General features: G+C 56.8%; 7 protein-coding genes across 7 annotated transcripts; 6 read left to right on the top strand and 1 right to left on the bottom strand.

The window, feature by feature from the left end:
* Positions 1 to 1,493: 1,493 nt before the first annotated feature.
* B0T26DRAFT_713443 (uncharacterized protein) lies at positions 1,494 to 2,405 on the bottom strand. The gene has a single exon (XM_060442122.1). It carries the CDS (start codon positions 2,065 to 2,067, stop codon positions 1,702 to 1,704), a length of 366 nt encoding a protein of 121 aa, XP_060297282.1. The 5' UTR covers positions 2,068 to 2,405; the 3' UTR covers positions 1,494 to 1,701.
* A 124-nt stretch (positions 2,406 to 2,529) lies between these two features.
* Positions 2,530 to 3,950, top strand: B0T26DRAFT_713442 (uncharacterized protein). The gene is made up of 2 exons (XM_060442121.1): positions 2,530 to 3,306; positions 3,374 to 3,950. The coding sequence occupies exons 1-2, from the start codon at positions 2,846 to 2,848 to the stop codon at positions 3,672 to 3,674; spliced, it is 762 nt and encodes a 253-aa protein (XP_060297281.1). The 5' UTR covers positions 2,530 to 2,845; the 3' UTR covers positions 3,675 to 3,950.
* A 36-nt stretch (positions 3,951 to 3,986) lies between these two features.
* Positions 3,987 to 7,937, top strand: B0T26DRAFT_332129 (uncharacterized protein). The gene is made up of 2 exons (XM_060434418.1): positions 3,987 to 6,034; positions 6,099 to 7,937. Exons 1-2 carry the CDS (start codon positions 4,188 to 4,190, stop codon positions 7,684 to 7,686), a joined length of 3,435 nt encoding a protein of 1,144 aa, XP_060297280.1. The 5' UTR covers positions 3,987 to 4,187; the 3' UTR covers positions 7,687 to 7,937.
* Positions 7,938 to 9,011: 1,074 nt separating this feature from the next.
* On the top strand, positions 9,012 to 10,384 carry B0T26DRAFT_332124 (uncharacterized protein). The gene has a single exon (XM_060434417.1). It carries the CDS (start codon positions 9,210 to 9,212, stop codon positions 10,239 to 10,241), a length of 1,032 nt encoding a protein of 343 aa, XP_060297279.1. The 5' UTR covers positions 9,012 to 9,209; the 3' UTR covers positions 10,242 to 10,384.
* Positions 10,385 to 11,422: 1,038 nt separating this feature from the next.
* B0T26DRAFT_713436 (uncharacterized protein) lies at positions 11,423 to 12,831 on the top strand. Its single transcript, XM_060442120.1, has one exon. The coding sequence runs from the start codon at positions 11,720 to 11,722 to the stop codon at positions 12,680 to 12,682; it is 963 nt and encodes a 320-aa protein (XP_060297278.1). The 5' UTR covers positions 11,423 to 11,719; the 3' UTR covers positions 12,683 to 12,831.
* A 98-nt stretch (positions 12,832 to 12,929) lies between these two features.
* On the top strand, positions 12,930 to 13,786 carry B0T26DRAFT_713435 (uncharacterized protein; the record flags this gene model as incomplete). Its single annotated transcript, XM_060442119.1, has 3 exons — positions 12,930 to 13,000; positions 13,213 to 13,436; positions 13,633 to 13,786. Coding segments are annotated over 2 exons (378 nt in total), but the record flags the coding sequence as incomplete, so codon positions are not given.
* A 2,659-nt stretch (positions 13,787 to 16,445) lies between these two features.
* B0T26DRAFT_752400 (uncharacterized protein) lies at positions 16,446 to 17,139 on the top strand (the record flags this gene model as incomplete). The annotated part of the gene is made up of 3 exons (XM_060445518.1): positions 16,446 to 16,450; positions 16,511 to 16,962; positions 17,030 to 17,139. 3 exons carry the CDS (start codon positions 16,446 to 16,448, stop codon positions 17,137 to 17,139), a joined length of 567 nt encoding a protein of 188 aa, XP_060297276.1.
* Positions 17,140 to 17,672: the final 533 nt, after the last annotated feature.

The following is a 17,672-nucleotide window of genomic DNA, read 5'->3' as shown; positions in this document are numbered from 1 at the left end:
GTGGCACGTTGCTTGATGCTGAATCCGCTCTTTCCATCTATCATCTTGGCTAGGGCGTTTCTAGTGGGCAGTTTCTTGTAGTCGTCCTTGCCGAGTTTCGAATGGAGCTTTTCAGCGCGCTTCAGATAGGTATCAATGGCTTCCCCATTCTTTCTCGCGATGTTGAGAACATCATAGAGGAGTGCCGAATCGTCTTGCTCAATCTCTTCATTAGGGAAACGAGCTAGGAATGCTGCCACGCAACCGTCCCAATTATCCTTGGTAGCCTTACTCAACTCTTGGAACCAAACTTTGGCGTCCTTTTTCAGCCCCGTTCGGAATTTCGTTTTCCGGACGAGAGCCGATCCTCCGGGGTGACCTTGGGGGGATGGGTTCGGAGTTGACTCTGATGCTAAGACGGCTAAAACTCTCTAGCCCTAGTGGAATGCCTATCATAGTGTCTACTGCTAAGTCAAGAATCTTAGGTCCTTCCGTAGACGAACCTAGTTCTGACGAGTCTGCGCGAGTGCGAACAAGCTTTATTGGCATCGAGGCGCCGTCCTGATGTTGATGAGTTGCGCCAGTTTTGGGATCAATTGATGGCCGATGGTGCGAATGGGCGACGGTTGGTCTAGAAGCCCCAGCTGGGATTGAGGTCTGGGAAGCACTTTAGAACCAGCGATCTATCGACCTGCAGAATGCCGAGCGTGGACTGGGTTGATGCTGGGAGGTATATCCGTTAATATCGGAGGCGCCTGGAGTTGGGTTCCAAGTTGTACCAGATTGTCGAGGCGTAGGTGCAGCGTCCGAATGTCTATCTAGAAAGGGTTTGTCGGTGGTGCTGGGACGGGGGCGGGGGGCTTAAGAAAAGGGCGCTCTTTTTTTTGTCGCCCAGCTTCCCGCGCTGAAGCGTTGTGAGAGCTCTCTGCTGCACGCCAGAACGTCTAGGTCTGGACTTGAAAAAAAAAGAATTTTTCTTTCAGGACTACATTCGTCTCTGGGATGTCGCGACCGGTGAAGAACCTTAGGGCAAAATACAGAGAGAAATTCTCGCGCACCTGCCCCCCAGGGAGCAGGATGGACTTTCCGTCCAAGGTTCGCACCAAGACTCCAAGCTTGAGCTCGTCCAGGCCGCCCCTTCCTTGGATCCGAAAACTTCCCCCAAATTTCCCTCAAAGAAACTTCGGGCGGGGCGCGAATTCCAGGGCTCAAAAACTTTGAAGATTTTGAGAAGTGGCCTAGGTTCAGGCAGCCGCGCCGTCTACGACCGAGCCTACAGCTCGATCGCTTCCATTGATCCTGCTGCTGTTGTTGTTTTTGGTGCTGTGGCGTCTTTTCACCGCTTTAATATGTCAAAGGGGTTAAGCGACACTCATTGATGAGACTCCAAGTTGAATTCATTACCTCGGAACACATCTCAAATGGTGAGGAATAATACAAGGTACCTAATAGATTGCATGGGAGAAGTTTACTTTGAAAGCGTGTAGTGCCATCGAGAAAGGAGATTTTGAGCTGGTGAAAGCACGGAAAGCACGGATATTAGCCGTAACCAAGACAATGGCAAGTCGGGCTTGATTATCTCTCCCTCAATACTTGGAATGCCATATCCCTGAACTAATGCATTTTAAGGAACGACATACATATCTATACGGGTAAGACCCAGCTGAACCTATCCCTAGACTTCTTTTCCAACTGAAAACAAACCAGCGCCAGCCCCTTGAATCAATCATCAAAGCTTAGCGCCGAGATCATGCTCTGCAGCTCGAGCAACACACCATCGTAGACGGCCTCCTGCAGCTTGGGGCGGGCGAGGTCCTTGCCGAAGCCAAAATCACAGTCCAGCGCGCGCTGCGTCAAGTCGTGGTAGCGCGGGCCCAGCGGCGACGGCAGGCGCGCCATGCGCCGCACGCTAAGCACGTCGCCCGCGTCGACGGCCGCCCACCGCCCGATGGCCAGCAGCGCCACTCCGAGGTTGTACATGGTCACGTTGGCAATCCCGTGCACCAGCTTGGCCTCGTCCAGCGCGGCCGCCACGCCGTCGTTGCCGGGACCGGGCCCTGGTGCAGGAGCCGCCGAGTCGACGTCCATCAGCACGCCGCCCGCCGCCGCCCGGAGCGTGGGCGGCCGGCTGGTGGCCGCCCACTCGACGCCGAGGTGCAGCGTGCGGAGGGCCGTCAGCAGGTCACCCTCCTCGTCCTCCTCGTCCTCCTCGTCCTCCTTCCCCGCGTCTGCACGCGTGTGCTGCTCGAAAAAATACAGATCCTGCAGGCCCCAGCACTCGCCCAGCCACGACGTCGAGTTGAACTTGAGCACGGCCGCCGCGATGCGCAGCGCGAGCTGCAGCTGCTGCGGCACCGACAGCTCGTCGCCGCGGGCTGGCGATGCCAGCACCGTGTCGAGGCCGCGCTCGACGGGCGGCGTGGGGTCGGTCGTACGGCACAGCGCCGCGCTGCCGCACGCGCCCGCACAGCACGGGAAGAACGAGTGCCGGAACCGCTCGCGCGACACGGCGTGCGTGTGCGTGTGCGTGTGCGTGTGCGTGTGCGTGTCGAGGTAACCCACGCACGCCTCTGTTGGCGGGAGGGGTGATGGGGACGGGGTGGGTGGTTCCCGACGCGTGGGTTTGGGGAGAAGCTCTGAGCACAGATGCTGGCTGCATCGCAGGTCGGGCGTGGCGGGTAACGCGGTTTCTGCGGGCGGCGGTGACAGAGCATGGGAATGGCTTTGCGCCTGCTCCAAGTCCGTGTTGTCGCTGTCGTCGGCGAACCGGACGGCGCGCCGGCGCTTCGGGGCCGGGCGCGGCGACGGCGGCTGGGCCGGGACGTCGATCCAGTCGAGCATCTGCGAGCGCACGTGGACCTTGACCATGCTCGGCTGCAGCAGGTCGAGGGGGTCTTGCTGGCTGCTGAGGCACGAGATGACCAGGTTCAGCTGCACGCCCTCGTCCGTCTTGGTCTCGAGGAACAGCTTGACGGCGTGCCGGAAGCTGGAAGCGTCCCGCGTCGACCACGCCGTCCACAGCGCGTCGTGCAGCGCCTGCGATGCCCTCCGCGTCGCGCCGTACGAGCTGAAGTCGGATGGGATGCGCTTGCGCGATGATGAGCAGCGGATGGCTGTCCATGTGTTGTTGCTGGCGGCGGCGGCGGCGGTGGCGGCGGCGGCGGGCGGTTTTCTGGCTTTGCCTAGTTCGCTTGCCTGCTCGCGCAGGATCTTCAGGTCGTTGTTGGAGCTGCGCAGGTCGCCGATCCACTGCCCGAATTTGTGCTTGTCAAAGGCAATTTTGACGCCGTCCTTGAGCCGTTTCACGGCGTCTTTTACCCGCTCGCCCTGTTCGACGTGGTGGATATTGTCAAACGTTGGACTTGATGGTAGTCGCTGAACAAAGGGGCTGTACCTCACGGCGTTCTTCCTCCAGGCAGTCAAAGCACTCGAGCCCCTCCTGCACGTCGGCGATGGCCTTGCTGATCTCGTCGACGATCTCGTTTAGCACGCGGCAGTTGTTAGGGTCGAGGTGCTCCAGCATGTCCCTCTCGAGGTCAGGGCTGCGCCATTGGGCGTGGCTCCCACTGTCCACCATGGCCTGCACCAGAAGCTCATCGTCGACGACCAGGCGGAGGATGAGGTGGACTTCGTTGAGGAAGAACTGCCTCTGGCGCTCGAACTTCTTGCGCACGCGGTCAATCTCGCGGGAATAGTGCCGAAAGGCCCGCAGCTTGGACTGCGTGGCTTTGTACAGCTTCAGACCCCCGCCCAGGATGGGCAGCAGGCCGAGAGAGATGGACACGGGGTCCATCGGATGTGCATCTGAGTTGTGGGTTGTGAGATTGACTGGTCGTATCAGGGGAACCGTGAGAGCGCGGCCGTATCAGGGGAGCCATGAGAGCGCGGAATATTTGCGACTGCTGCCGTCAGGAGACGAGAGGGGGGCTGTGGCCGGGCTTTGGCTTGGCTGCCGGCATTGGGTTGTGCCTCGGGGGCTGTGCCGCAACGCAGCGTCTTGTCCTGACAAGGGCTAGACTAAATCCGAATGCCCTGCTTGCCTGCTCAGCCACCCACCCAATCCACGATGCTGCCTGTTCTCATGCATGGCCATGCAACAAGGACCCGTTATACGGCGCGGGGTCATCCAAAACCAGCCCTGAATCGTGCCAGCAACAACGCGATGAGAAGCCTCAGAGCCAGAGTCGACAAAACTCAAGCTCGCCAAAATGCAGGCGCTGGGCCGTGAGGGTCGTCTCGATGTCGCCGCCGCCATCCAGCAGTGGCAGTTGCACGCCCAGGCCATCCACCATGACCGCAGCGTCACGGCCAGGCTCTGCGACGGCACCCTCGGCCTCTTTCAAGAAGTCATCCGCCAAGTCGCCCTGCAACAGCCGTCCGCTCAAATCCCGAGGCGGGTCTGCAAGAGCCTCGAGCGCGCCTACGGCATCGTCGCACTGTGGTCGGACGGATACGGCGTCAAGGACGGCCATCTCGATGACGTGCTCGCCAAGTCGCGCAAGATACGGCAGGCGACCTTGAAGATTATCTCCAGCATCACCGACGCCCTCGTGAAGAGGCTCATACCGCTTGCCCGCCTCTCGTCCGAGAAACTCGACGCCTTGGTTCTGCAGGTCGAGGCAACCACTGACGAGGCGTCGTACGTCATCCACGGCGCAGACGGCTCCGACTCGGATGTCTCCAGCGATGCCCTGTCGGACTTGGAGCTCGAGGACAGCATCGCCGAGGTCGCCGAGGATCTCAAGACAGACGCGCAGTGTCTGATGGACCTCGACCCCCTGTTCCGGAACCCGGTTCTCGACGTGTCCTCTCGGAGAGAAGACGAGGCCCTGCAGATCCTCGAGTGGGCGCCCGAAAAGGCCTACGTCGACAAAATCCAACAGCGCTTCCCCCAGGCCGATGGCTCGCTCGTCGAAATGCTGGGCAGGGCCAACTGGTCCCGCTATCTCCGGTGCCAAGAGCAACGCAACGGGGCTAGGGGAGAGGGAGAAGGGGACGAAGAAGAGGTGATTCAAAACCGCGCACCTACCGCCGTCGGCGCCAACGTGGAGCTGCACGGCACCATTGTCAGCTCCAAGTACCACGACTCGGGGCTGGGCACGTCACTCCCGACGGCATCCGTGTACGCCGAGACGGTCATGACGTACAGCGGGCCGGGCGAGGGCCAGAAGATCCGCATCCCGCCGCTGCCCGACGAGGCGCGGCGCGGCAAGCCGTTCGCGTGCGTGGCGTGCGGCAAGACGGTGCACATCTCCAACAACCGCAAGTGGAAGCAGCACCTGTACGTCGACCTGCGGCCCTACCTGTGCCTCGAGGACGGCTGCCCGGGCTTCAGCTTCGCCCACCGCGCCGACTGGATCTCCCACCTCGCCCTCGACCACCAGTACGAGCCCGACTGGGTCGCCATCACCTGCCCCCTGTGCCTCGAGCGCACCGAGCCCGGCAGGCTCGCCGTCACCAGCCATCTTGCTCGCCACCTCGAGGAGATCTCGCTCTCGGCTCTGCCGCCGAGCCCCGACGACGACGAGGTCTCGGTCTCGTCAAAGACCATCTCAGAATCCGCCGACGAGGAAATAGTAACCGATCATAGCAACCGCAACCGTAACCACAAATGCGTTTGCGAAGGGACTCCTCCGTTTCCGGAGGAATATTTCTCGTCTGTCGCCTGCGGGACCTGCAACACCTGGCAGCATGTCGGCTGCTACTACAAATTCGGAAACTGGACAGCGGTTGAGGAGCCGGGGTTTAGTCACTTTTGCGTCGAATGCAAGCCGCGGGAGCTTGAACTCAAGTATACAAGACGTTCGTCGGACCCCAAGGCCATGGAAAAGAAAGTCCGATGTGTGTGTGGCCTTGAAAAGCCCCCTCCTGGTCTTTACAGGACTGTCGAGTTAGGGCACAGCGAGCGGAACATCGAGTGCAGCAGATGCTTTGTATGGCAGCATGGCTACTGCGTCGGGTTGATCGGCATTGTCGAAAAGTTGATGCGTGGGACACCGTATTTTTGCGACGAGTGTGCGCCGTTCTTGCACGACATCCACCAGCATGCGACTGAGTGAGTTTGTTTTGCCAATACCTCCTGCAATAGTCTCCCTGCTGACCTCGCTGCTTCCACACAGACGGAAACAATCCTCATATTTGCCTTTTGAATTGGTTAAATATCGTGGTCGAATACGGCCCGAATCCCCGGAACCGCCGAATTTCCCATATCCAGACTTGGAAGCAGGAGCAAACCCTCCAAGTGCCGCAGACACAAAAAACCTCCCGAGCCCCGGCAAGCCGGAGTCAAAGAAGCCCCAAGTCTGCCTCGGCTGCGACGCCAGCTTCGCAACCAAAGACGAGCTAGCGAGACACGTCGACGAGTGCACGCGGGCCGGCAAGAGATCAGCTGTCGGGGACACCACTGCGGACCCGACCGAGTCTCAGAAAACACAATATTATTACAACAAAGAAGTGCTGAACCATCTCGCGAAAGCGAGGGAGGCCAATCAACATCTCATGGGGGAGAACAAGCGGCTGCAAGACGAGCTTCAGCGCGCTAGCAGCCTGGGGACGAGCAAAGAAGACAAGGATACAGTGCAACGGCTGATCCAGGCGCAGGAGGCCAACATGCAGAAGTTGCAGAGGCTAAGGCAACTCTTTAAGAGACCATCCAGGCAGCAGCAGCAGCAGCAGCAGGAGGAGGAGGCAGACCCCGATCAGCTCGCCGCCGAAGCCTACGACGAAGCCGCGTACCGGGACCACGTTGCAGAAGAAGACGCTATGCTGCACGACGACGAGCCGGCCGACCTGTTCGCTGACGAGGAGGCCATGCGCCAGGAGGAAGAGGACAAGAGGCGCCAAGACGAAGAGGACGCCATGCGCGACGCAGAGGACGCCATGCGCGAGCAAGAGTACGGCATGGACGACGAGGTTCTCGGGCTCGACCAGCGAAGCATCGGGTCGGACTGGACTGAGCACGGCGACCCGCGCGCCAGCGTGCAAAAGACCAAGACGGGCGGCATCATGAGTCCGGCGCGGGTCGGCGGGCCGTCGACGTTCCCAGAGGAGGCCAAGACGCGGCCCCCCGATCAGAAGCGGCGCTATTTGCAGGGCGACGAGAAGCGGGCCCGGAAACCCAGGTGGTTGCAGCTGCAGGAGCTGTACAAGAAAGGTGGGCGAGACGAGACAAGTGCGCGAGACGAGACAAGTGCGCGAGACGAGACAAGTGCGCGAGACGAGACAAGTGCGCGAGACGAGACAAGTGCGCGAGACGAGCAAACTGCGCGAGACGAGCAGACTGCGCGAAACGACGGCATGCGCAGAGTGTCGGAGCTGGTTCGGAAGCAGGACGTGCTGGCACAGGAGCTGGAAGTGCTGATGCACGAGGACGAGATGAAGAGGAAGCAGCAGCAGGCCGAGCAAGCCCAGATAGCCGAGCTGGAGAGGCACGAGGCAGAGGCGCAACGCGCCACAGAGCAAGCGGCCCAGTGGGAGCGGGAGCGCGAGGAGGAGGAGAGGTACAGAAAGGAGGAGGAGCTCCGCCAGGACGCCGAGGAGGAGCTTCGCCAGGAGCGCGAGCGCGAGCGCGACGTCGACGAGCAGCTGCGCAGGCTCGAGGAGGAGGCAGAGGCGACCATCTACGACGACGACACCGACGACTCAGACGGCTACGACTCGGACGAGGAGGAAGACGAATACCTCCGCGAGGCCAGGGGCGAGGAGTGAGGCCAGGGGCGAGGCGTGAATGCCAGCAGACCGCCACCTGACCATGGTCCCGCCCTCGTGCGACCACGCCTCAGACGACGACGACGAGTTCTGCTACATCCATCCGCCGACCGGACCTGACGGATTACGCGTGCGCCACGCAACGTGACACGGCGCTGGTCCCCGCCGTCGCGGAATTTCTCGCCGACGACATCCGCGAGATTGCGCCGGCGATTGATAAGGGGTTGTTTATGGATGCCCGGGCGGGTGCGGTGCGGCATCTGCATGGTCTTGGGATTGTGCATGGCGGTATTGGGCCTGATGCGGTCGCTGTTACGGAGGACTTCCAGCCGGTGCTGGTGGAGTTTGGAACGTGTGTTGCAATTAGTCGGTGGTGGTGTGCAGGGCGGTAATGGCGAGGGCGTCGAACGGGACTTGCGCGCGCTTGATAGGCCGGGTGAGTGGTTGGGTGTTGATAAGCGGGTGTTGTGGTGTGTGGTAGTGTTGTGGTGGTGTGGTAGTGTTGTGGTGGCCCGGTGGGTGTTGTGTTGGTAGATTCGTTGTTGGATAGTATGACAGACACATCCCGTGACCAAAGACTTTTTGCTTTGTTTGCATGTTCTTTTATGGTGGAAAATCAAAAGAGGCTGGGGACAGAGTTGGACAGATACGTCACTCAATCGATTTTCCAATGATTTCCGGTGTCAACCCTGCTGTTTGTCGGTTTCGGTCAAGCTACCTCGTGACACCCAACCAGTGTCTAAGCATTGCTCGGCTTTCAAGTTCCAGCCTACGAGTTGGGTCTGGCCCGACAGTCTGGTCCCAACGCGGCGTCTGCCTCTCCATCAGCCATATGGGGCCGGCGCGACAGCGACCGGCATCCAACGCCAGCCACCGACAGCCCCGGCCTCGCGCGCGTGGCCGCGCGTTGTCGCGTTGAACCAATGCTTCGAGGAGGAGAAAGTCGTAAAACAAGTCGCCCGCTCTTTGGCCTTAATATACAGTTTGCTTTAGCGCGCAGAGCCAAATGGCCACGGCTGAGAGAGCGCCTCGCAAGGAGCCTCGACTGCCTCGCCGGCCTCCAGAAAAATACCGGCGTGAAGAGATGATGAAGCTGGGCCAGAAAATGTATAAATCTGCCCATCATGCCGCTGAATAGTTACGCATAGCAACACCACGGCTGCCCCCAAGGACCAAACCGCAAACTGAACCATACACCTAGACCGCAACCATCACAAACAGAACAGAGGACTAGTTTGTATTGCAAAGGCTTTACCTTCCCTTCAGCGTGGTTAGAAAACCACAAGGAAGGCCGTAGTAGGCATAGTCCAACGTTTCCTGTGCCCTTTCGCCAACCAACACTTCATCAAGTCCACTCAACGACAAGCACCGACAGGGGCAATGTAAGCCATGCCCCCCCCACGGGGACATCAAAGTCAAACTCCACTATTATATCTCAGAAAAACAAGTATACTGACCAGTTCAAAAATCACAGGTGCCAGTTCGAAGCTGGCTACCGCGGGCCCACGCCGTCTTGGCAGGCAATGCTGTCGGACACGCCGCCCCCGGGACGCCAGCGCGTGCGCTTCTGGACCGACTGCTGCCGGCCGACGTGCCCCGCGTCGGTATTTTACGATGACGACCACAGCGAGGTGACGGATGTCGACGGAAGTGACTGTGAGAGTGAGAGTGAGAGTGAGAGCGGAGATGAGAATGAGAGTGGGAGTGAGAGTAAGAGTGATAGTGAGAGTCAGGATGAGGATGAGAGGCAGAGTGAGAGTCAGGATGAGAATGAGGGGCAGAGTGAGAGTCAGGATGAGGATGAGAGCGAGAGCGAGAGCGAGAGTCAGGATGAAGATGAGAGCGAGAGCGAGAGTCAGGATGAAGTTGAGAGCGAGAGCGAGAGCGAGAGCGAGAGCGAGAGCGAGAGTGAAAACAATTACTTCCCAGCGGCTGAGGGAAGCAAAGACCCCCGGGAGGAAGAGGACAACAGCGACTGCGTCAATGGCACCCACCCCAACCCAATGGCCGCCAACGCGCGGAACGTAGCCGAAGACAACGCCGGACTTGAGAATGGCAGGACAGCAGGCTCAGACGGCGAGATGCTCCACGCTAGCGGCAGCGAGAGCGAGTGCACCAACTCTAAAACCTCACAGTCTGACAGTGTCAGTTCTGCATCTCAATGCGGCAACCCTCACCCCGGAAGCGGACCACCGCACGTCAAGAATGCAAACCCTCCCCCCGCTGCGCACATGAGAAGCGAGGAATCAGAGGATTCTGACAGCGGAAGCGAATACTCTGGCTCCGACAGCGAGCTGGAGAGCGAGAGGGGCGAGCATACATCCCTGCGGAGCCAAAGCGACGGAGATTCGAGCTCCGACGGCCAGGATGGGGTTTTTGAGATCTGGAGCGACAGCAGCGGGAGCGAGAGTGAAAGCCCGGGCGAAAGACGGCGGAGCCCGGGCGCTGGCAGGGGCTGGTGGAGGTCGCCGTCGGGGCGGGACTTCTACTGGACCGGCGGGCGGTGGTATCAAGAGGGCGGCGGCCCGTACTTTCCGGGAGGCAGACGACACTAAAGGTTTTCCTGATTTGGACTTGGGGATTTCTTGGATGCAGTTGCTTAGATACCTGGGTAGGTAGTTAGATAGTTGATTGGCACCGGATTGATCGCTTGTTGATTACCAGTTCATCCGTGCCGGCTCAAGATTCTATATGTAGCTTCAACGTCGGACGGTTGATGCATGAGCTCCGTGGATTCAGGGGTTCTTCTTGGCCCCGAGTCACGGAACTTCGGACTCGGGTTAGCCCCCGAATCCCCAGGGCCCAGACAGAGTTGGTAATTAAGCAAGAGGACGTTTTTACACACTGTAAAATCGTTGTCATGCACTGTAGTCCACCACACATAACCCTAACCGTGGCGACCTACCCCGCCCTCCAGTACATCAAGATTCTGCCGCGTAGTAATTTACCACTTTTTACCATAACGCAACCGAACCTTACCTTTCCACTACAACCGACCTTCCACAACCACTAAAAAACATCGTCGGCACCGCATTCAATCGACGCATCGGTATGGCTTCATTTCTTCGTCGCGCAGTACTAACTAGTGATAAAAAAGTCCACCTTGAAGATCTAAGCGATCTGAGCGACTTTGGCCATCGTAGCGATGCGCCTGATGACAATGCGCCGCCACCATCACCACTCTCGAACCCCCAGCCGGCATAAGCTCTTCAGCCCCAAGGCACGTGCGTGTTAGCTAGGGCGGCGCAACATCACGAGCTTCACGTAGCCCTGCATCCTCTGCAGTAGCTGAAGGTCGTGTTGTAAGGCCTACACGAAGTGGAAGGGTCCCGCGACCGAGTGCCCGGGCGGAAGGCATGGATCAGTAAGGCTGTCAGTTGCATGCAGTTGTGAGCAGTTGTGACAGGCCCAGTTTTTTATTCCATTTTTGGCCATGTTACGTAAGCGAATTAAACGAAGCCAGCTTCGATTTTCATTGTAGATTTAAACGATTTGAGCGATTCTACGGCCCCGGGCTGGAATTACCGCATTCGGAAGTGTGTTGACGCTGGCGACGGCGGCGAGGTGCAATTGGGCTACAATTGCGCTACCAGTGCTTGGAGCGGTGCAGCCAGCGAAAGTGGTAATTTCTTGGGCGGTGAGCTGTAAGGCCTTGGCGCCGATGCACCTACAGTGCACGGCAACGATTTAACAGTGTATAAAAACGTTCTCTTAAGCAAAGCCAACGTTGAAAGCTGACAAGCTCCTCGTCATGGTTCTGGTCATCCAACCCCAGTCATGGCTCATTACCGGGCCGCGAATTGGCTCAGGCAGGATTCTGTGCAATGTTGACAATCTCCGGAAGAGCCGAGGCCACAGCGCACCCCCGCGTGTAACATCTCATGCTGCTCTTTATTAGCCCCGCATTCATTTACTTGGATGCATTAGTTTGCTCTTTTTCTATCGGCTTTGGTGCCCGAGAAAAAGGCATTTCTATTCTATCCTTTTGTCATTCTCTCTGTTTCTGTCGATATAGATCCCCGTGCATTTGACCATGTATAAGCCTAGCATGCTCCTGTCACTTCTCGTCTTGTTTGTGTCAGACACATTCGCAACCCCCTTCAAGCCCCAGGCTCGCCAAATCTACGCATTCCCCGACAATGCAACTTTCATCGAAAACGTAGCCGTGCGCCCCAACGGCCACATTTTGCTCGGCACCTTCAGCAACGGCTCCCTCTTCAGTCTGAACCCAGACACGCGCACCCCAGAGGCCGAGCTGGTGGCCAAACTTCCCGGCGTCGGTGCCCTCGTGGGAATTGCCGAGATCGCTCCCGATGTCTTTGCTGTCGGCGGGGGCGACCTCCTTCCAGAAGGCTTTGGCTTCGTCAACGGCAGCATGAAAGTCTACACGGTCGACGTCAAGAAGAAGAAGGTCAAGGTGGCGGCCAGTCTCCCAGCCGCCACGGGGCTTAACGGGATAACGCCGCTGCCGGGGCACCCTGGCGTCGTGCTGGCCGCCGAATCAGTAGCCGGGCAGATCTTGCGCATCAACACGGCCACTGGCAGGATCGACGTCGCTATTGCCGACACGCAGCTCGGTCCCAGCTCAGATCCCGCCATCGTGCCCCTCGGGGTAAACGGCATCAAGGTCAGCAACGGCTATCTGTACTTTACCAACTCGGGCCTGGGCTTCTTTGGTCGCATCAAGATCACGGCCAGTGGCGAGAGAGCTGGCCAGGTTGAACGCATTACCAGCATCGAGAACCCGGGGTTCACGCACGCCTTTGACGATTTTGTTTTTGGCTCGGGGCTGACGCCGGATGCCTACGTGGCTCTCCATCCGAACTCGATCCAGAGGATCGCGGCCGACGGGGAGCAGACCCTCTTCGTCGGTGGCGACGGCAGCAACCTGATGCCATATCCAGGGCCGACATCGGTGGCGCTGAGCAGGGACGGGCGGAAGATCTACATCGTCACGGGTCTTGGGCAAGTTGTTGAGGCGACACTGCCAAAATGAAGTCCGTCTCATTCAAGAGAGTTGGACCCACGGCTAAATGAAATCCCCTTGCACTCTCGAATGATTTCTACACTAGAACTAGTACTATTAATTGTTGTTATACAGTATATCTCACTGTTTGCTGCAATAAATAATTAGGGCGTCTCCGGCTACTGTAAAATCGTCCCCATCCACTGTATTCCTCTATATATAACCTAACCCTATAGAATCGGTGCATCCAAAATTCTGCCGCCACGTAATTTACCACTTTTACCACAACCTAATCTAATTACGCTACAACCTTCGTATTCCACTATAACCTTCCTTTTCCATTGCAACCTTCCTTTTCCATTGCAACCTTCCTTTTCAACCAAACCTTCCTTTTCAACCAAACCACCACCAAAATCATCGCCGGGCCGCCCGCGCCGCCACCATCACCACTTTCCAATCCGCCCGCTAACCGTAGGCTTTCACCTTCAAATACGACACCCTCAACCATGTAATTGTCGATTTGGACGAATGGGCTGCTTCTGCACGGTTCGTTATGCAAGCTGCGAGGCGCCAACTATGCCAAAGACTTCAGCGCAGCAAGGGTGGATTTTGGCTCTTACCGAGGGAAAATCGTAAAGTCCAAGGCAACGGAGAACATCGCCACCACCGATCACAAGGACTACCCCTGGCGGGACGTAGCCAAAGTGCTTATTTCTAATAATAGGAAATGGACCTTTGAGCTTCGTCCTAAGCATACCAGCTGTCACGGCACAGCGCATTTCGGGTTCCTTATCGCATTGCCGTGTGACGTCACTTCCCGATAAGCCCAGTTAGGTCTAGCGCATTGGTCACGTGGTTGCGAGCTACCCCGCCCACAACCTTTTCCACTGATCGCACAATTCGCGATTCTTCTTCTTTTTCCTTTTTTCTTCCTTAGCTTAGTTTTACACTAAATCAATACGGTATATTGTTGGCAACAGTCCTTCAAAACCTATTAACCGTGACACCAGCCATGAAAATCATCCGCCTATCGAGAGAGACTTCAACAAGTTAAAGCTCAGGGTAGTCTTTGGCCCTGAGTACAAGGCATTCATTGCTTCCTACATCAACCGACTAGCTATCCCAGATTGCTAAAGACTTACGAAAGGCTTTTCTGGGCCTGGATTTTGAGTATTGTTACCTACGAAAATGCCGCTCTTGTCTTCGCAGGCTTACACTCAAGGGATATTCGCCATTCCAGGCCACGAAGATGCTTAACGATAAAAACATCCGTTATAAAGTCCTTTGGTCGGTTGATGAACCAGACAAGCCGAGGGGCCCTTTTTAGTCTTCTCACTAGTGTGAGGAGCAGTGGAAGCGTTACCCCTGGGTCCAGCTATACGATAATAGTACAGCACGAATAACAAAGGCCTGGCTCTCTTCCAAGTAGTCCTCAAGAACCAACTAGGTAAAAGTGTAGGGGTGGGCGTGGGTGAGCTGTAGTGCGGCGAACCACACAGGTAATACGACGTATAAGGAGCAAACAATAGTGCACAGATTGCGAGAGTCTCACTCTCAGTCAGTCAAGCAATGAATGGCAAACCATATGCACTGATAGCTGAGGAACCAACTCCCAGAGAGTGTTCCTCCAGCTTCCTATATAGGACTATGAATAACCAATCAGAGTCCTTCCCTTAGATGCTCAGTGTTCCACTTGGTGCTCAGTCCCACTGAGCACTCAAAACCACACTGAGCGCTCTGCTCAGTGTGCCCAGCTCGGTCTTGGCAGACTGAGCGCACTGAGCGCTTCTGTCACAACTGCCCACAACGACTATTCTAATCCATACCTTCCAATGCCCGGGCAGTAGGTCGCGGGACCCTTCCACTATGTGTAGGCTTTGCAACACGACCTTCAGCCACTACAGAGGCTGCAGGGCCACGTGAAGTTCGTGATGTTGTGCCGCCCCGGCCACCGCGTTGTGTGCCTTGGTGTTGTGAAGCTAGTACTAATATGGATAGAAATCGGTCTTTCGAAGATTCAAATTACCGGCTTGGTAACGCCGAAGGAGCTCATGAGAGCAAGGAATGCCATACTATGCCCAGAACCGACCGGTGTAGGGCTTGAGAAGCCGGGGGTGGTCCCCGAGAGTAACTTCCATCTTTTGGTGTTGCTTTATAACACGATCGAGGGCGTCATAACACACGTCGTAGGAAGCCTCACCAAGCCACTACTTCCCTAAGTAATCGAAGCGAATGCGCTCCTTTTGCTTCGTAGTCATATTATCGCAGGCTTCCTTCATACCCTCCACCATATCAAGTGACTGTTATACGGTCTGGAATGTATTGCTATTACTGGTGATAATAAAAGACTTGAGAAGCTTATTAACTGACTCAACTAGTGATATTGTACGCTGACCGAAGTTGAGGACGTTATTGATGTAGCAAGTTGCCCACTCTTTAGCGAGCGGTATATAGGTTCAGGTATTTGGCTGAGAAAAGTAGACTTCATCATCTTCTATGCCTTCTTGAAGCCATTAAGGCCACGCGAGTACATTATATTCTCCCAAAGTAGGTACATTCCTGCCTTGGTATAAGGAATCCTAGACGGTAGGGTACGTATGTTGACTTCCTCTTGTTACGATCCCGGTCTAAGAGTGCAGGAGGCGCTGAAAAGCCTCCCTCGGATTGGGTAAATGCACCCAGGAAGGCGGGGCCTTCCTTCGGTCGGTGCAGGCCGCGGTTTTTTATTGCATTTTTGGCCTTGTCATGTAAGCGAACTCAGCCAAGTCACCTTCGCTTGTTATTACAGATTTGAACGATTTGAGCGAATCTACGGTCGGGAGGTTTAATTACCGTATTTGGAAGTATATTGACGTTAGCGACGGCGGTGAGGTGCAATAGCGGTACAATCGTGATGCCAGCGCTTAGGGCGGGGCAGCCAGCGAATGTAGTAATTTTGGCTGTAAAATGTGGTATTTTCCTGGGCGGTGATTTCCTGGGCGGTGAGTTGTTATACTTGGGGACCTATGTACCTACAGTGGAAGGGGACGATTTTACAGTAGCCGGAGACGCCCCCTAATAATGAAGTACGCATCAGGAGTCGTTTGACCCATTGCAGGGAATCATAGGTGCATAAAATGCCAATGATACAAGATCTGCCCCAATGAAGCCCAAGGTACCGAAAAGGTCTAAAGAGTCTTTTCTTCTGGGATGTGGCCGCCGGCGTTGCGGCCCAACGGTACACAGCCACCCCGGCGCCGAAACTTGGGGGCTGCCCGGCGGCTAAGGGGCCGGCATCGAACAACCGCCACCACTTGACCGCCCGAGGGGTACAATATGCACCTTGGTCAAACAAGCTCTGCCTCCTTCCGAGTTTGCATGGGAACCTGCCAGTTCGAGTCAACATCCTGCACACTCTTGACCTACCACCGGAACAGTTCAGCCTCGGGTTGCCGAAACAGGCCAACGCTGATACATACACTGGAGTCGCCTCAACCACGACACGATGGCTCACTCACCATCTTGACACAAGTTATCTTGACATAAGCGAAGCAGGGCAGTGACCTCCAACGGTATTGTCTGGCAGTTATAAAAGCCGGCCATGTCTCCCACCAAAAGCCTAGAAACTTCCAAACTGGAACGCAATCACTGTCACTCACTACAAAGACAAACAACAAAGACCAAACCAGATACACGTATTCACTTTTTGTTCCACGTTCGGCTCCGCCCACAGGGACGAACAACCGCTTAACCGCACAACCTGTCGGCTTGAAGCCCAGGCACGAGGACTTGGCACACTTCCAACCTGGCAAACATGACGTCCGCACCCTCCACGACAGCCGTTTTCCCCAGATCGCTAACCAACTGTCCTCCCCCTAGGTGCACGTTCGCGCTGGAGTCGCGCACCATGACGCTGCAAGACGGCAGCATGCGGACGTTCCGGATCCGCGTCGCCCGGCACCACTGCGAGAACAGGCTGCTGTGCCGGCTGACGGCCGGGTATGAGGCTAGAGGGGCCTTCACGCAGCCGTGGCTCCGCCGGCAAGACCAAGAGGATCTCGAGTGGATGGTTGCGAGTCCGTGGCGGCGGCGGCGGCGGCGCGACGCGCAGGCTGGTGGCACGCGGCCCGCGCTTATTACCTCAGACGCCGCCGCTACCGATGGAACAGCGCTGAGGACTGTGGCCCTGGCATTGGGGACGGCAGCTGCTGCCCCAAGTCAGCTGCCCGAGCCACACGTGCACACGGCTAGCGGCAGTGCTGCAACCGCCGCAGAGGACAGCGATGCCGGTGGCAGCCTCGGCCCTCCAAACACCGGCAACAACAACATCGGTGAGAGCAATACAGGGCAGAGACAGCCGGAACGAAGCCGGCATTAAGCTGTTCACGAGAACGACAGCGGCTATTCCTCTGGCGAAAGATAGCAACGGGATCATCGACAGTCAAGGGACAAATCGGTGGATGAGCGGACGGGAGGACGTCCCAGAGGAGCCACAGCTAGGGCTCTAAACTTCCTTTTCCTTTTTCTTTTCTTCATATTCTTTTTCTTTTCTTCATATTCTTTTTCTTTTCTTCATATTCCTTTCTCCTCCTATCGAGGTTATTCGTGCAATCCCGATTTCGGAGAAGCGGTAGCAAACAATGATCAGGGGTTCATTAGCCGGGTAACAGCGGGGTTGTTTACACCCTCTTACACCCTTACCCAATGTAATCTAGTAAACGCCCATCTTGTCGCGAAAGAAGACGATGCTTGGACACGCGGAATTTGATGCACCAGTACGGAGCAGGCTATCCTAACATTGACAATCCAGCAAACCTTGTTCCTCCCAGAAAGGATACACACTTTGACGCTCGATGGTTTGTCATTGTCCCCAAGGTCATCACCAGACTCGGAAGAGTTCAGTTCTGAAGATTACAGTCCAAGCGAAACGGGCGGAGAGAAAAGCGTCCGCCCGAGAGTGGGGAGACTCGATAAGTGTCGTGCGATGTAAGGGCCATAGCTCAATAATGTGCGACGTATTTGCGGTGTGGGCCAATGTAAA

Source organism: Lasiosphaeria miniovina (assembly GCF_030549165.1).
Source record: "Lasiosphaeria miniovina strain SMH2392-1A chromosome Unknown B0T26scaffold_4, whole genome shotgun sequence".
Lineage (NCBI taxonomy): Eukaryota > Fungi > Ascomycota > Sordariomycetes > Sordariales > Lasiosphaeriaceae > Lasiosphaeria > Lasiosphaeria miniovina.
Note: the sequence above shows the minus strand (reverse complement) of the source record. Positions and strands in the feature narration are given on the sequence as shown.

Excerpts from the sequence above, each read along its gene's own strand:
- B0T26DRAFT_713443 (XM_060442122.1), bottom strand. The coding sequence starts at position 2,067 with ATGGACGTCGACTCGGCGGCTCCTGCACCAGGGCCCGGTCCCGGCAAC.
- B0T26DRAFT_713442 (XM_060442121.1), top strand. The coding sequence starts at position 2,846 with ATGCTCGGCTGCAGCAGGTCGAGGGGGTCTTGCTGGCTGCTGAGGCAC. Across the intron at positions 3,307-3,373 it reads GCGTCTTTTACCCGCTCGCC|CTCACGGCGTTCTTCCTCCA; the intron begins CTGTTCGACGTG and ends AAGGGGCTGTAC.
- B0T26DRAFT_332129 (XM_060434418.1), top strand. The coding sequence starts at position 4,188 with ATGCAGGCGCTGGGCCGTGAGGGTCGTCTCGATGTCGCCGCCGCCATC. Across the intron at positions 6,035-6,098 it reads ATCCACCAGCATGCGACTGA|ACGGAAACAATCCTCATATT; the intron begins GTGAGTTTGTTT and ends GCTTCCACACAG.
- B0T26DRAFT_332124 (XM_060434417.1), top strand. The coding sequence starts at position 9,210 with ATGCTGTCGGACACGCCGCCCCCGGGACGCCAGCGCGTGCGCTTCTGG.
- B0T26DRAFT_713436 (XM_060442120.1), top strand. The coding sequence starts at position 11,720 with ATGTATAAGCCTAGCATGCTCCTGTCACTTCTCGTCTTGTTTGTGTCA.